The sequence below is a fragment of the Bos indicus x Bos taurus genome, chromosome 11 (assembly GCF_003369695.1).
Source record: "Bos indicus x Bos taurus breed Angus x Brahman F1 hybrid chromosome 11, Bos_hybrid_MaternalHap_v2.0, whole genome shotgun sequence".
Classification (NCBI taxonomy): Eukaryota; Metazoa; Chordata; class Mammalia; order Artiodactyla; family Bovidae; genus Bos; species Bos indicus x Bos taurus.
Window position 1 is genome coordinate 45,618,468 of NC_040086.1, and position 18,098 is coordinate 45,636,565.

Sequence of the window (18,098 nt, forward strand, 5' to 3'; positions counted from 1 at the left end):
ACATTACCTGCACTCTGCCAGGAGAAGCAATTCATAAGGACGGCTCCTTGTTATCAGTGGAAAAGTTCTCTTTGACTGTTCATGATCATGAGCTGAATACGAGAGATCTATGGTTGCATGTATGCATCAATGCACTGCCTGTATGCAAAGAAGTGCTCATGTTGTTTTACTTAACTATAAATTATTAAAAGAAAAGAAAGAATGTTATCTGTTTCCTAACAGAGAGCTCTTCGGGGGGAAGGCTCTGCTTTTTGTCTAGGGGCTTCCCAAGTGGCACTAATGATAAAGAGTCTGCCTGCCAATGAAGGAGACAGAAGAGACTCCGGTTTGATCCCTGGGTCGGGAAGATCCCCTGAAGGAGGGCGTGGCAACCTAGTATTCTTGCCTGGAAAATGCCATGGACAGAGGAGCCTGGCAGGCTACAGTCCATGGGTTGCAAAGACTGGACACGACTGAGCATGCCTACACACACTGCTTTCTGCCTAACAAAGGATGAGAAGCGACTGAATTAAAGTGGCGACCAACCTCAACCCAGTGCGGGAATGTTAAAAAGCCAGAGAGGCTCTGTGGATCAGTTGTCTGCAACCAGAGATGTCACCACGCATGTGGTACACAGGGACTTTGCTGGGAAGTCTGTGCTGTTTTGTGCCAAGCCAGGTGTCTGCCGGGGAAATCTTAATCTGGCTTTAACTATAGCAGGAGAATCACAAACATGGATGATGTCATGAGTAGCTATTAGAAGGTTGACACATGTGGTGTGGTTTCTGAGCCTGTTTTCACTATTTCTGATGCATGGTGGAGAGAAAATCCACTGGCTCTGTAATCCATCTAGGATCACACTGGAATTCCAACAGCACGCAGGTCACAGCGATTTAAACTGGAAGCCTTGGAAGGCTTAGCTCCAAAGACCAGCGGGAGGCAGGAGAGGATGGGGAAAGTCTTCGCACCTTCCTTCTCAACACTGATGCCACATCAGGTCTGATGATGGAGAGATAAGTCACTCCACCTCTTGTCGGGTGCCTCCCTTTTCAGTGACACTGCTTGAGGGGCCGATGGAGGACTCAAGCCAAGACAACAAGGTCTCTTTGTCCAAGAAAAGCAAGGCTTTGGGTGAGCAGGGTAAACACATCAAAGCGAAAAAGACCAACCACGAAGGGGGGCGTTTCTCCCAGGCGATGGGAATACTGAACCCCATGACCCTTTAGAGCGGGGGTCCCCAATCTCGGGTATCTAACGTCTAATGATCTGAGGTGGAGATGATGTAAGAATGATAGAAATAAAGTGCACAATAAATGTAATGTGTTCGAATCATCCTGGAACCATCCTCTCCCCTCTAGTCGGTGGAAAAACTGTCTTCCACGAAAACAGTCCCTGGTGCCAAAAAGGTTGAGGACCACTGCTTAGACTATAAACATTAACTGCTGTGGATTGATACGGATGTTCAGAACATAACTTTGTTGGTGTTTCTACAGTAAATAACGGTTGGCGCAAACGTTTCCAAGGCCTGACGGGGGAGGAAGGGTGGAGAAGGGTGGTCAGTCCCCAGAAAAGGAGCACGGTTCCCCAGCACAGCTCTCAAGTGCCAAGGAGAGCTGCACGGAGAGAGTTACAGAGGAGCGAATGTTGATTCTATTTAAGGAAGAGCTTTCTAGCAATCTGTGTTCTCCCAAAATGGAACTGGCTGGCTCCGTGGAAGGAGACATGAGCCTGCAGAGCTGGGTGGCCATCTGTTGGGGCGGGGGAGAAAACCTGGCACTCCACACGTGGACAAGCTGGCTGAGTGATGCCCCCTGAGTCCTGGGAGTCCCAGAGACTGACCACGGCTCCTGAAAAATTGAACCCGAGCACAGATGTGCTTCACAGCTCAGCTGTCTTCTCGTTCTAAAAGCTGAAGGGAGGAAGGACAAGCTGTTCAAGGGGATTTGTGGGTAACTTGGAGGGCTACCTTCACCTTATTTCACTCCCCAGCAATCCATCCCATTTCTGGATGTTTCATTCTTTATTGCACTTCCCCTATGGCTCAGTGGTAAAGAATCCACCTGCAAATGCAGGAGATCCAAGTTTGATCCCTGGGTCGGGAAGATTCCCTGGAGGAGGAAAAGGCAACCTATTCCAGTATTCTTGCCTGGAAAATCCCATGGACAGATGAGCCTGGCAGGCTACAGTCCATGGGGTCACAAAGAGTCAAACATGACTTAGTGACTAAACAACATTATTCTTTACTAGAATCTTCAGAATATATTTTTTAAAAAGTATAAGAAAGAAGACAAAACAAATCAACAATGTTGAGCATCTCCAAAAAAAGGGACTTGAGTGGATGAGGAAAAGAAAAAATAAAACCAAGTTCAGGGCACTCCTAAAGTATTTACCTACTCATGCTTTCCGAAATTCTAGGTCACAGTTAATGGAGAGTTATACACACAGGACAACAGTCTTTCTTTCAAGTGACAAGCTTGGAAAAAAAGACAAACGGGGGTCACTTTCATGGAAAAGTGATGCAGTCACTTTCATGGAAAAGAATCAGATTGCTCATGAAAAGTGGAATTTCTCCATTGGGCACAGTCTACAGTAGCTGATATGATCCACACACAGGCCAGTGTCTCATTTCTCTTCCAGAGTCATGGAAATAACCTAACCCATGACACAAAATTACTCTCCAGTGGGTGAAGGCTTCACATGGTTTCAAAGAAAGTCAGTGGACTCTTTAAGATTGCAGAAAATGAAAGATGAATACTTTGCAACACTTACCACACTCAGAGCTTAATTTTCCTTTCAGTTTCCCTACCTGTTCCCCTCCCTCAAATGAAACTAATTCTCAGGTTAGAAATAAAAAGGAAAACTTCAAGGACATGTAATGTGGGTGATAACACTGACCTATTTCAAGAGCAAACTCTTCCGTGACAGCCAGTGGTCTCAGGGGTCACTATATGGTGCTCACAGAAGGAGATACCACAGACCTGACCTTCAGGAAGTAACTCTTACTCCCTCTGCAGCCGTGACTATTGCAAGGAAGCCTGATGCCCACACGAAGGCGAGACTGGACACCATCAACTCCAGTGGACCCAGGTGGCCTCTCTCATGTCCAGACACCAGGGAAGGGGACAGGCGCATGGGAAGAAAGCCAGGTGCCCAGCTGGCCCCCTGTGAGTCACCGCAGCGGCCTCGGCATCATACCACCCGCTCCGAGTCCCCACCTTAGCTGCCACCATGAGCAATTGTGGTATGAAATGCCGCCAATTCAACAGGGGGAAACAATTCGCCAGGTTCCAGGTGCTTTTCACCATCTCCTCTACTCACAAAGGCCCCATGCACAGGATTTAGTGGGAAAAAAGACTGGATGGAATGACCCGGGCAGAGCTGTGGACGTGCCTGGAGGGGCTAATTCCCATCTCAGGCCCCTCCAGAACATTGATGCCAGGAGACTGAGATGTAAAGGGGGGGAGGTGGAGGTTCAAAACACACAGAAGGGTCAGCTTACAGAATCCTCCAAACTTGAACATCTTGAGGAAATGACAGGCTATTTCTGCACTGCATCTCAAAGTCCAGAGACTTTTAAAAAAGACAAGTAGAAAGATGCCTTTTTTTCCTCAAACACAAATGAAAAAGACAACCCCTCCCACCCCCTGCCCTGAGAGTGCTCCCCCTCTGGGCTGGGGTACAGCCCAGGGGCCCACTACGCCCACCACTCACCAAGCGTGTCCTTGATGTTCTTCACCAGCGAGCCCTTCTTCAGGCTGTTTTTCCTCTCCACGTAGTTGGACGGCACATAGCCTGTCCGGTTGGCTGCGTTGCGCACCCGCCACCACGTCTTGGAGTCGTCCAGCAGCCACAGGCGCTCGTTCTTCTTGATGTCCAGCTCCTGATCCTGCTGGGCTGTGTAATCCCACTTGGCTATGACGATGACCTCCTCTGTCATCTTTCATGGAGTACTTCTGCCAGCAAAACATTTGAAGAGAGTCATTAGAGCCCTGGCCAAACACCACTGCATCCACTTGGAAAACTACACCCTGACAGCTTTTTATTACAACTTGGCAACCATCAAAAAGAATGAAGTGATGCCATTTGCAGCAACATGGATGGACCTAAAGATATCATACGAACTGAGGCAAGTCAGACAGAGAAGGGGAAACTGTATGACATCCCCTACATGTGCACTCTCAAAGGACACGGTACAAATGAATCTCACTTACAAAACAGAAACACACTCAGACACTTAAGAGAACTTACGGTGGCCAGGGGAAAGGCTGGGGGAAGGGATAGTTAGGGAGTGTGGGATGGACATGTACACACTGCTATACTTAAAATGGATAACCAACAAGGACTTACTGTAGTGCACTGGAAACTCTGCCCAATATCATGTGGCAGCCTGGATGGGAGGGGAGTTTGGGGGAGAATGGAGACATGTACATGTATGGCTGAGTCCCTTTGCTGTTCACCTGAAACTATCACAACGTTGTTAAGCAGCTATACTCCAATACACAATAAAAGGATTTAAAAAACAAGTCGGCAACTGGCTGTCTCTGGGGTCTTGAAAAAACCTTAAGATGACCTTCCTTCAACAAGCTTTAGTATTTTGTTTAGAAAGGACAAAATGCTTGACCTTACCAAGCAAATCTTAATTTTGCACAGTGGGAACTCTGTATGCTTTGCTTAAAACAACAAAAGCCTTCCAAAATCTTCTACATAAAATAACCGTACCATAATTAAATATGTTCAGTTCAGTCACTCAGTCGTGTCCGACTCTTTATGACCCCATGGATTGCAACACGCCAGGCCCCCCGTTCAATACCACCTTCTGTAGTTTACTCAAATTCATGTCCATTGAGTCAGTGATGCCATCCAACCATTTCATCTTCTGTTCATTGGTTAAGTAATACCAGATTCTTATAGCTGACATCGTTACATCCATCCATTTTCTCAGGATAAGCTGAATTTTCTGAACATATTTAATGACTGTGACACACTCAAACTGAAGTAGTATCTTGGACTGAATCCTCAAATATGAAAATAGTGAAATCCAAGTGAAGTCTGGGGCTTCCCTGGTGACTCAGAGGTGAAGAATCTGCCTGCCAATGCAGGAGACATGGGTTTGATCCCTGGGTCGAGAAGATCCCCTGGAGGAGGAAAGGGCAACCCACTCTAGTATTCTTGCCTGGGAAATTCCATGGACAGAGAAGCCTGGTAGGCTACAGGCCACAGGGTCACAAAGAGTCAGACATGACTGAGTGACTAAATAACAACAGCAACAAAGTGAAGTTACTCAATAGTTTACCACTAATCAACTCTTACTTCTGACAAATGTCCCTGGTCAGGCAAGATGTTAGCACTTAGAAAACCGAGTGGGGGATATTTGGAATGCTTTGCACTATCTTTGCAGCTTTTCCATAAATATAAAATTATTCTTGGAACCTGAAACACAGATGTTTATAGTGGCTTCATTCATAACTGCCAAGATTTGGGAGTCATCCAGCTGTCCATCAGGAGGTGATGGGTAAATCAACTAGGGTCCAGACAAATAATGGAATGTTATTGATTGTTGTTGTTTAGTTCCTGAGTTGTGTCTGACTCACTGAGACCTGCGAGGCTACTCTGTCCGTGAGATTTTCCCAGACAAGAATACTGGAATGGGTTGCCATTTCCTTCTCCAGGGGATATTCCCAATCCAAAGATTGAACCTGCGTCTCCTGCACTGGCAGGCAGATTCTTTACAACTGAGCCAGCAAGGAAGCCCCAGTGAAATATTACTCAGTGATAAAAAGAAATGAGCTGTCAAGCCATGAAAAGACATGGAGGAACTTCAGATGCATATAAGACTACGTGGAAGAAGCCTACCCGAGAAGGCTGCAGACTGTGATTCTCACAAAGACTCTTTCTGTGACCAAACTTGAGTCAGACTCCTCTGAATTCTCTGCGCAGACTAGGCATCAACTCTCTGCATTCTAGCAAGAATCCTGAGGTGACGCCTCTTCTTAGGAGGTATCCTGTGAGGTCAGTACAGCCAGAAACGCCCTCTCACCTCTGATGCTTCCTCTCTGTGCTCCCTACCCCCTCACTCCTGGACTACAAACTCCCTCCCTCTTCCCTCCTGTAGGTGGATGTGAGCCCAGTCTCTCTCAACTATGGCAAAAGTCCCTCAAAGTACTTCCCTGAGTAAAATCAGCTAAATCATGCTTTAAAAAGTGTCATGTTTTCTTCAATAAATCCAAGAACATAACATTCCAGAAATGGCAAAACTATGGAGACATTGCAAAGATCAGCGACAGAGGGAAAGATGACTGGGTGGAACACAGGGATTTTTAGAGCAGTCTGACAATTTTGCACGATACAGTCCACTATTGTGGACACATGTCATGACACATTTGTCAAGACCCACAAATGTGCAATACCAAGAGTGAACCGTAATACAAAATGACTCCAAAACTAAAAGTTTATCAAAACAACAAAGAATTCAGTATATTACATACCTCAGAAAGTCAGTTCTCGAAGTAACAAATAGTAAAAGTGTATCTGAATGACTACAATAACTATGGTTACTGTTTAGTTCTTCAGTCATATCCAACTCTTTGTGACCCCCATGAACCATAGCCCACCAGGCTCCTCTGTCCACGTAATTCTCCAGGCAAGAATATTGGAGTGGGTTGCCATTTCCTCCTCCAGGGGATCTTCCCAACCCAAGGATCAAACCTACATCTCCTGCATTGGCAGGAAGATTTTTTACCACTCAGCCACCGGGGAAGCTCCACAATGACTATAGTTATGAGCTATTTCCTAACTTCTCAGGTAGAAGATGGGCCAGTATGTTTGCAACAGAAAAATTCAACATTCAGTCCTTTAAATGACTACACATTTACTCAAAACTAGGAAGACATGAATAATGGAAAGGCTCTTGACTCAAACCCTCTCCTTTTCTGACAGGGAGGAGTTCTCATTATTTACAGGGGCTACTTCAGGATGACAGAGGGGACCTAGCGCACTGACTCCACAGAAGAATGAATCCCATTTTTAAATAACATGATACTCTCTGCTGCTAGATGCTAAAGACACTTATAAATAATACATGTTCTCCTCCTTCATGAATTAACTTCCAGACTTACAGATAACAAACCTTTGGGGACGGAGATGATTAATAAACCTTATGCATAATGTACACAATATCCAGGGAGACAGTTTACACAAAGCTCATTTCCAAACTGTAGGCAATACTGTTATCTACCTTCAGAAAATCTCAAGTCCACGGGTGTCTCCACATGTACTGAACTCACTGTCAGGTTTGATTTTTGAAGGTCATGGAGGTCATTTCTCTTTTTTCAGTCGTGAGGGGAGGGGCCTGAGCAGTAAAAGGAATGGGGTTCAGACAGTATTTTATTGGGGTACCAGGTTTGTGTCTTAAATTACAGTTGTTTTAAAGAGAGATTTTAACAAGAACAGCACATCACTCAAGACCAGTCAAAGCAATCTATAAATTTTCTGTACAATTTAACTGCATGAAAAAGCTGGTAAGTTAGGCTCTGGCTGGCATGGTAGGTTTCAGTGCAGGTTGACAATCACAGGGAAAGGAGCCTAGAACATGCTGTGCCTGGCTCTACCCTCATCGGTCACCTGGGACCCCTAGGAGCGGGGGCTGAACATCCCTAGGGTATCACAGGCCTCAGGTGACTCTGACAGCCCTCCTTGAAGGTGCTCCTCCCGGGTCCGGAGCAGGGAGTGTTGGAAGTGAGTGCTCAGTCTAGGGGAGGACATTGGTGTGCACAGGGTGCTCATTTAATCTCCAAACACCCACCTCTTGGGGAAGTGTGAACTTTAAAGAGAGACAATCAGAGATTCAGTGACTTGCTGAACAATAGAGCCAGGACTTGAGCCCAGGGTTGTGCTCCTGTGCTCACTTCTTGGGTGAGTGATCACAGCCCACCATCAACCACCACCTCACCCTAGCAATCACAGCGCTCCATCAACCACCTCACCCCAATGACCACACTCCCCCATCAACAACCACAACAATAACCACACCCCCCATCAACAACCAATCACAGTCAGTGCACAGGTCTACCCACCCCGCCCACCAGCACCCAGGCCACAGACCCCACTCTGTCTTCCCTTGGCCATTCAGGCTGTAGAGGCTGCTGGCTGGACGGCATCCTGGAGGAAGCTGTTAGTAAGGATAGGGGGGCGAGAGTGGGGGTTCCACCCAAGGTCCTGGGAAACTGCTCCAGGAGGCCAAGAGGAGCCAGTCCTTCCAGTGATGAGAAGTCTGATATGAGTGTAGGATGAACTGTGTAATAAGAAGAGGCTGGCGCTGAAATAAGATTATTCCCCAATATAAACCAGATGTACAAATGGACTTAAATTCCTAATATGGAAAAGCCATAACAGAAGGAAGTCTGAGGAAGTACCTTCTAACTGACTACAGAAATTTTATGTCAGAAATGGGACTCTGATGTGGTCTAGGACTTACCGAGGTCAGATACAAAGTGTAGTGTACATTTACCCCTCTAGCTTGGGCAGGTCAAGAAAATCAAATTTTTGCCTTCATTCACTAAGCTAGTATTCACCTACCTATAGCCAACAGAAAGAAGAGCCACAAAGTTAATATTTTGCAGCTAGATCATGTTTCATGTCATGCGACCAGTCATACAATTTTAAGAGTTAGTGATACAGATTAGCAAGAAAAACCCTATTTTATACTGAATTAAAGAAACTCAGAAAATCTAACATGCTAAGCTGCTTTTTCAAGTCTTGGGTGGAAAAAGATTAAAAAAAAAAAAAAAACCCTAAACAGACTGGAATAGTTATAAAACTTTCTTGGCCCTGCAGTTGTCACTAACTCCTAAAATAATATCAATCCTATTCTGGGACTCTCTAAAAAGGAGCCTGTTAACTTCAGCTTGCTGCTTTAGGGCTGGGTTACATAATTCTCAGAACAACCAACACCCCAAAATGCTCATGAACACTCCCAAAGGGGTCTCGGGGGCCAAGCTGAACCACTTGGTCATAACTGCAAACAAAAAATCTGAATAAAGAGTTTGGGGTTCAGGATTTCCTAGGTGGTCCAGTGGCTAAGATTTCTTGCCCACTGTGCAAGGGGTCTGGGTTTGATCGATGCATGGGGAGCTAGATCCTATATGCAGCAACCCTGAGTTCACATGCTGCAACTAAAAACCCCACCTGCCACAATGAAGATCAAAGACCCCACAACTAAGACCCAGCACAGCCAAGCAAATAAAAATTAACATTAAAAACAATAATCTGGGATCATGTGCTTAGCTGGGCCTTCTGTGCATCCCCCTGGCCTTCCTCTCATTCTGTAGGACAAGACAGCAGTATCTGTACCCAGACCCCCGGAAGCAGCCCAATGATGTCGTGATTAAGGGTCGAGGTTTCATGTCATACAAGCCTGGGTTGGAGTCGGCTGTACACCTCAGCCCAGCTGCCCTTCTGTCGTGTGGGGCAAGAAGACCACCTCCTCCAGGAGTTTGTGAAAACAGCTCTGAGCCCCGTGCCCACACACAGAACGGGAATCACAGTCAGCATGAAAGCACGGTGCATGCTATGGCACTGATGGTTAGTGTCAGGGGGCCAGACTGCCAAAATCTCCTGCCCAGTACTAGCATGTAAGAGAGGACAGTGGGGGACGCTCAGGCTTTGGGATGAGACCCTTCTCGTGGGTTTGAATCCTGGCTCAGGCACTTTCCAGCCTGTGGATGTGGACAGGTTATCTTACATCTCTAAGCCCCAGTTTCATCATTCATTCAGTGTCTCTGTAGATCCATCGTCTCTGCTTCACAGGGTGACTGCAGACCTGGGATGAGCTCACAGTCAGGAAACAGCCCCATGGGCACCAGGGGGATGCTAGTAGCTCCTCCTATGACTGGGCTTCCCTGGTGACTTGGCAGTAAAGAATTCGCCTGCCAAGGCAGGAGACATGGGTTCTGATCCCTGGGTCAGGAAGATCCCCTGGAGGAGGAAATAGCAACCTACTCCACTGTTCTTGCCTGGAGAATCCCATGGACAGAGGAGTCTGTCCATGGCAGGCTACGCTGCATGGGGTTGCAAAGTTGGACACAATTTAGCAACTAAATACAATCTTTGACCGTGTGCCCGTCCCCATGGAGGAAGGTGTGCCAAGCCCGTTCTGTTGTTTATTTTCTCTTTTACATGTAGTGTATTTTTGTGCCTTAGGGAAGCAGTAATACCTTGACTCGCGTCATGGCTTAATTAACTTGCTGAGACCTGGAGCAACATGAGATTCTATATCGTGTCCTACTTGAAGTTGAAGTCTAGCAGCTGTAATTAGTGATACGCTTGCAGAAAGCCACCAACTGGCCTTTCTGTTCCCCTCAGGGCATCACAGGCTCCTGCCAACTCCTGTAAAATGAGTTGGCATCTGGCAAGTCTTATCTACCACGCAACCTGAAACTTTAATAAAGAATTTATTAGGTCTTTTAAAGTTGCTTCTGACACCGTTTCCCTGAGTGAGTCTCCTTAAAGCAAGTGTACTATTTTAAAGTATTTGCAAAATAAACAAAGGGGGGAAAACAGTGTGATAAATGAGAGAAAACAATGAAAGTGTTATTTTTGTTTGGGCTGACCTTGGCATGGTTACTTGTGGCATTCTTTTTCCGTGGGCTGCTGTAGGCACTTGCATAGACTTAGTGGCCTGAAACAGCCCAAGTTCATTCCCTTACAGTTCTGTGGGGCAGAAGTCCCAGCTGGGTCTCACTGGAGCTGAGTCAAGGTATGGGCAGGGCCATGTCCCTTCTGGAGAGTCCAGAGAAGAATGGTCCTTACGTCTTCCAGCTTCTGGGCACTGCCCTGGTCCAGGCAGGCTCCTCTCTTATTCTTCTGCCTCCTCTCCTGCTCACAGGGCCTCTCTGGTCACAAAGGCCTACAAGGGTGTTCCCTCAAGATAAGCTGATCAGTAACCTCCTTCCCCCCATGTTTCCCCACATAGCCTAACATATTCACAGGTTTCCAAGGAGGAAGATGTGGACATCTTTGGGGGCCAGGCTAATATTCTTCCTACTTGTTTAGTTGCTAAGTCGTGTCTGACTTTGTGACCCCATGGACTGTAGCCCTCCAGGCTCCTCTGTCCATGGGATTCTCTAAGAAAGTATACTGGAGTGGGTTGTCATACTGAAAACCTCTATTTGAGTGAATTTCTATAATTGATTGACTGCATTGAAAGCACGAGCTCTTATAAAGAAAAAGCCTTAAGACCCATATTGAAGTAGATTACCTTATTGGACTAATTCAGAATGTATGTTGAACATCAAGGTAAGGATGACTTTCTCCCCCCCATGTAGTCAGTCTCTTTTCTTACCGGTTGCTCTCTAAACCAATTATCTGCTCCTAGCTCTATATCTGGATACGTCTGTATCTACGTGTGCACACAGGTATTTTTCTGAAATTACAGGGTAATATGCTAGAGGTAAAATATCACACTCGATTTGTTGGTCCTTTTGTCTCTGTTTTGAATTGAATTCAATAAATCATATTTCATCCATGTAAGTTTATATTACAAATGGGACTGGCAACATTTTAAAGCTGTTTATGACCCTGGTCTTCTTTGAGGCTGGCTAGATCAGTCATTCTGTAGAAGGGTGATGAGGCAGGTGCATATTAACCTTGAATCATCAGTGCCTTTCCTTGACCTTCCCATTAGGCCGGGTGGCTGCAGCCTCAGCAGCCGCTGTCAGCACATAACGGGCTCTCCCACACAGTGAACAGGTAACCTCAGGCGACGCAGGGGATCCTGGGGAAGGAAAGCCTCATCTGCGCTGAATGGGGCCCACCCTGCTCTCCAAGAAGGAACCCGTCCTGTGGTCACTGCCATTTCTCTTGGCTAGGTCATTCTTCTCTCTCCTGGATTGTCTTTCCTGCCTGCTGACAGCAGACACTGTCCATTAGCCATTGAAGGGCTGCCCTCTGCTCCGCTGCCTGGAGCACCCAGCCCTACTTCACTTTCTCTCCTCCTCTTTCACAGGCCCCTCCTCAAGCTTCTGACCTAGGCTGCCTGGGGGGCCTCGACTCTATCCTTTTGCTCCCTCTCTAAACAAGCTGCTCCCAAGTGCAGCTTCCAGCCCTGCCCCCCAAGACGTGGACCCCTCCCCCACCTCTGAGACACCTCCAACTGTTCTCCAACTCACCCAAACGGAACTCTTCACCATCTACACCAAACCACAGCAAAAGAAAACCAATCAAAGAGTGACCACAAAATCCACCCCCCCTGTCTCCCCAGGCCCCCTCTGAGTCCATGAGCATAAGATGAACATCCGTCCACGTGCCCAAAAGGCAAAAATCTTGGCACGTCTCGCAGAATACATGCGCCCCATTCATTTCATTTCAGTTCAGTTCACCTTCAAAATACTTCTCAAATTTTACCACCGTCAGACCCTCCACTGCCCAGCTCCAAGCCAGCCCCACCTGGGCCCAGACCATACAGTTTTTTCTCCCCAACTGGGTCAGTCTCCACCCTCGCAGTCTGCCTCCCCAGCAGTGGCCTGTGATGCTCCTAAACGGACGAACGGTAGGTTGTGTCTCCTCCGTTCAAGCCTCGTGCCCTTCCCACCACAGGAGAACACAATCCGAGGCCAGCTCTTCCTCCAAGCTCACACTTTCTGCTCCTCTTGCCTCCCCTGCCCCCTCCCCCCGTCCCCAAATTCACAGCCCACCCTGATGAAACCAAGTGTCCGCCCAGCTCATCTGAAAGAACCGCTGCACCCACAGCTGCTCCCCCACAACACACACACACTTTCCTGTTCTGCTTTCTCTCTCCCTGGCACTTACTGGGATCTCACGTACATTTTTATTGTCTGTTTTCTCGCTGAATAAGATTCCTCGCAAACAAGGATTGTGTCTCCTCATAAACCGAGCACTTTTAAGGGCCTGAGCCTGTGTACCCAGAGAGCACATGAACAGCAGCATGGGTGCTCTTTGCCAGCAGCTGTGTGGCTTCCACCACCAGAACTCTCATGGACACAAGACACTGAGATGCTGCTTCTTGTGCTTAAGTCCTGATGTGCAGCCAGAATCACAATTAAGGAACTTTATTTAAAACAATCTCACCTTAGATAGGGGCTTCCCTGGTGGCTCGGTGGTAAAGAATCTGCCTGCAATGCAGGAAGACGCAGGTCTGATTCCTGGGTAGGGAAGATCCCCTGGAGAAGGGGATGGCAACCCACTCCAGTATTCTTGCCTGGGAAATCCCATGGAGAGAGGAGCTTGGTGGACTACACAGTCCATGGGGGTCGCAGAGAGTCAGACACAACTGAATCGCTAACACATACTTTCGCACTCACCTTTGATACCGTCATTGTTATTCTACATAATAAGGGCTCTTCATTCATGAGGGAAGCCATGGAATAATTTCAATTAAAATTTAAAATTTTGTGTCATTCAGCTACTTTGAGAAAAAGGGGGAAAATACACAGAATATACATAAATATTCATGAAATACAGATCAATAAGGAAGGGCAAAATTCCAACTTTTTCTGACAACTGATAAGAGCAGCAACAGAAAAGGAAAGATGAAAGTTCAGCAAAGCTCATTAAACTACTGAGGAAGCGCTGTCTCAGACCTGGAGACATACCTGTCAATAAAATGATTTGAAAACTTTGCATTTATCCTTAACAGTCCCCAAATTTAAAAACAGGATGTTGAACACTGAAGCAATACAAAGCATACACATAATCCTTATAGCAGAGCTGTAAGAATATAAGACTCCCTTTTATAGGAAAGCATTAAAGTATATAAATAGTGGTATGCATAGCTGACACAGTAAAAAATCATTCTAGTTCAAATAAATCTCGATTCTCTAATGGGAATTACCAATCCTCCCAGATCAAAATATGATGAAACTGGCAATTTGTATGGAAACACAAAAGATCCTGAACAGCCAAAGCAATCTTGAGAAAGAATGGAGCAGGAGGAATCAACCTTCCTGATTCAGACTACACTACAAAGTTACAGTCATCAGTATGTAACACACGGACAGTATGGTACTGGCACAAAAACAGAAATATAGACCAACGGAAGAAGACAGAAAGCCCAGGGATAAACCCACACACCTATGGATACCACCTTATCTTTGACAAAGGAGGCAAGAATGTACAATGGGGCAAAGACAGCCTCTTCAATAAGTGGTGCTGGGAAAACTGGACAGCTACGTATAAAAGAATGAAATTAGAATACTTTCTCAAAGATAAACTCAAAATGGATTAAAGACCTAAATGTAAGGCCAGAAACTATAAGACTCTTAGAGGAAAACATAGAACACTCTCTGACATAAATCACAGCAAGATCCTCTATGACCCACCTCCTAGACTAATGGAAATTATAACAAAAATAAACAAACGGGACCTAATTAAACTTAAAAGCTTTTGCACAGCAAAAGAAACTATAAACAAGGTGAAAAGGCATCCCTCAGAATAGGAGAAAATGATAGCAAATGGAACAACTGACAAAGAATTAGTCTCCAAAATATATAAGCATCTCATGCAGCTCAATACCAGAAAAACAAACAACCCAATCAAAAAGTGGGCAGATGATCTAAATAGACATTTCTCCAAAGAAGACATACAGATGGCTAATGAACACTTGAAAAGATGCTCAGCATCATTCATTATTAGAGAAAAGCAAATCAAAACTACAATGAGGTTATCACTTTGTTCCGGTCAGAATGGCCATCACCAAAAAAATCTACAAATGAATGCTGGAGAGGGTGTGGAGAAAAGGGAACCCTCTTGCACAGTTTGTGGGAATGCAAATTGATACAGCCACTATGGATGTTAGATTGGAGGAGATTCCTTAAAAAAACTAGGAATAAAACTACCATATGACCCAGCAATCCCACTACTAGACATACCCTGCTGCTGCTGCTAAGTCACTTCAGTCGTGTCTGACTCTGTGTGACCCCATAGACGGCAGCCCACCACGCTCCCCCGTCCCTGGGATTCTCCAGGCAAGAACACTGGAGTGGGTTGCCATTTCCTTCTCCAATGCATGAAAGTGAAAAGTGAAAGTGAAGTCGCTCAACCATGTCTGACCCTCAGCGACCCCATGGACTGCAGCCTACCAGGCTCCTCCATCCATGGGATTTTCCAGGCAAGAGTACTGGAGTGGGGTGCCATTGTGTTCTCCGGCACATACCCTGAGGAAACCATAATTGAAAAAGACACATGTATCTTAAAGTTCACTGAAGCACTGTTTACAATAGCTAGGACAAGGAAGCAACCTGATGTCCATCAACAGATGAATGGATAAAGAAGTAGTGGTATGCATATATACAATGGAATATTAGCTATAAAAAGGAACACATTTGAGTCAATTTTAATGAAGTAGATGAACCCAGAGCCTATTATACAGAGTGAAATAAGTCAGAAAGATAAAAAAAAGTATCGTACATTAACCCATATATAGGGACTCTAGAAAGATGGCACTGATGAGCCTATTTGCAGGGCAGCAAGGGAGACACAGACACAGAGAACAGACTTGTGGACACAGTGGGGGAAGGAGAGGGTGGGACGAACGGAAAGGGTAGCATGGAAACGTATACACCCCACACGTAAAACAGACGGCCAGCGGGAATGTGCTATGTGACTCAGGGAGCTCCATCCCGTGTTCTGTGACCATCTACAGGGGTGGGATGGGGACGGAGGTGGGACAGAGGCTCAAGGGGGAGGGGATAAATGGATTCCTATGGCTGATTCACACTGACGTGTGGCAGAAACCAACACAATGTTGTAAAGCAATTATCCTCTAATTAAAAATAAAGAAATAGAAAAAATATGATGAAATTGGGACTTCCTTGATGCTCCAGTGGTTAAGATTTCACTTTCTAATGCAGGGGGTACAGGTTTGATCCCTAGTTGGAGAACTAAGATTCCCACATGCCTCTGAGGCCAAAAAAGCCAAAACATAAAACAGAAGCAATATTGTAGCAAATTCCATAAAGACTTCAAAGAACGTCAAAAAATATTTTAAAAATAGGATACTTGTAAAGTAACCAGTATATATAATGACAAAAGACCGGTTCCCAGAATATATAAAGAGTCCTGCAGTTCAAGAAGCAACAGAACAACAACTCAATTGAAAGCAAATGGAGACAAAGTCATTCATTGTCCAGAAGGACAGCATAGATGATGAATCAACTCAGAAAAGCTCACTGTGTCCATGATCCGATACCACAGGGGCAATGCCTTTTAACACTAGATGGACAGAAATGGGCCAGGCTGATGATGTGAGCATCAGGGAGGCTGGGAGGCAGTGGAGATCCTCCTATTGTGCCAGAACAGGAGGAAGGCAGTTCTGCCTGGGAAGATGATGTGGGGTTGGATGGAAAGCTGGATGCTGACACAGTACCAGGAGGCATCTCCACGCCTCATCTGCAGCACAGAAATTGCGCTCAGTCCAGAGCAACCCTGCTTCTGACAGTTAAAGAGGGGCTTTGAAAAAGTGCAAGTGTCAGTCGCTCTGTCGTGTCTGTCTCTTTGCAACCCCATGGACTGAAGCTAGCTGGGCTCCTCTGTCCATAGCATTTTCCAGGCAAGAGAACTGGAGTAGGTAGTCATTCCCTTCTCCAGGGGATTGTCCCGACCCAGGGATTGAACCCAAGTCTCCTGCACTGGCAGACGATTCTTTACTGTCTGAACCACCAGAGAAGCCCACCACATCTGGGGGTGGGTGCCAAATATCCATTTTGATCTTTGGTCCCTGTTTTTCTTGGGTTATATGCATTTTTGATACTGAGTTGCTTGTTGCTGTTATTGTTTAGGAATTAAGTCCATGGGGTCGCAAAGAGTCAGACGACTTAGTCACTTATGTCCACTGAGTCGGTGATGCCATCCAACCATCCTCTGCTGTGCCCTTCTCCTCCTGCATTCAATCGTTCCCAGCATCAGGGTCTTATCCAATGAGTCAGCTCCTCCTGTCAGGTGACCAAAGTACTGGAGTTTAGCATCAGTCCTTCCAATGAATTCAGAGCTGATTTCCTGTAGGATTGACTGGTTTGATCGCCTTGATGACCAAGGGACTCTCAAGAGTCTTCTCCAGAACCACAGTTCAAAACTGTCAGTTCTTCGGCACTCAGCTTTCTCTATGGCCCAAGTGTCACATCTGTACACAACCCCTGGAAAAACCATTAGCTTTGACTATCTAAACCTTGGTTGGCAAACTGTTATCTCTGTATGCGTCACAAAATCTACTGTAAGAACTCAGGTTAAGAGCACAGGCTCTTCATGCCCAATCCCTCCAACCAAAGCGAGGCTGACTGGGGGCCGGAGTAGGGTGGTCCTCAGATTCCCTGCATTTCCCACTCATTCCTGAGTCCTGGACTGCGGGGTGGGGGGCGCCAGAAAGAAAGCAGCATTCTACAGAAATGCCCCCTGTGGATGAAGCATTCCACTTCCCCCAGTGAGCTGGGGGCTGCCCTGGGCTGCCCCTGACCATGGCCTGCCCACTTATGCCTGGGGAGGTCTGCACACAGGTGGGAGAGCCAGGGCAGGCCAGAGAGCCTCCAACTCCATCAATTCACATGTCAATGTGACTGTTGGTCAAAGTCGACTCCAAGAGGCTCAGAAGGCAGATGTCATTTCACAGTGAGATGCAGGGTTGGCCCCCACTTGGGGACCAGCAGGTAGACACGGTCACCCCCCTCAGCAAGCACTGAGGGCCACTGGCCTCCATTCAAAACTGCTTCTGCTACTGTCTTTCTCGTTAACACAGCACCAAAAACTGCTCCCCTTAAACTGATCTTTCATGGTTTCAGTTATTCATACCTTTCATATCAGTTACTCATTCAATTCATACCATACTACTCAATATGATTTTATAACCATCTCAACATCTTGAAATCAAATAGTTTCCATAATAGCCAACAGCAAAGTTAATTCTGATCAGCAGAAACCTAAAACTCAAGGTGCTTTCCCACTCTCTGCACTGAGACAGGCTCGCAACAGGAGAAGGTAGGACCCCCGGAGCCACCAGTGACCCTCCAACTGTGTTCCTGGACCACCAGGCTGCTCATTGCGGTTTTCTACACTTCAGAAAAAGTGTAGGCAAAAAAAAAAAAACCTCCAGACTGGCACACACTGCAGTGGGTCCA

General features: G+C 46.2%; 1 protein-coding gene across 2 annotated transcripts in view; it reads right to left on the bottom strand.

The window, feature by feature from the left end:
• Positions 1 to 18,098, bottom strand: part of NCK2 (NCK adaptor protein 2) — a 115,089-nt gene that overhangs the window by 22,975 nt on the left and 74,016 nt on the right. For both annotated transcript variants that reach the window (XM_027555448.1, XM_027555447.1), the window contains exon 3: positions 3,691 to 3,932. In XM_027555448.1, the coding sequence (XP_027411249.1) occupies positions 3,691 to 3,916 (226 nt within the window). In that variant the 5' untranslated portion in view covers positions 3,917 to 3,932. The remainder of the gene's footprint in view (positions 1 to 3,690; positions 3,933 to 18,098) is intronic.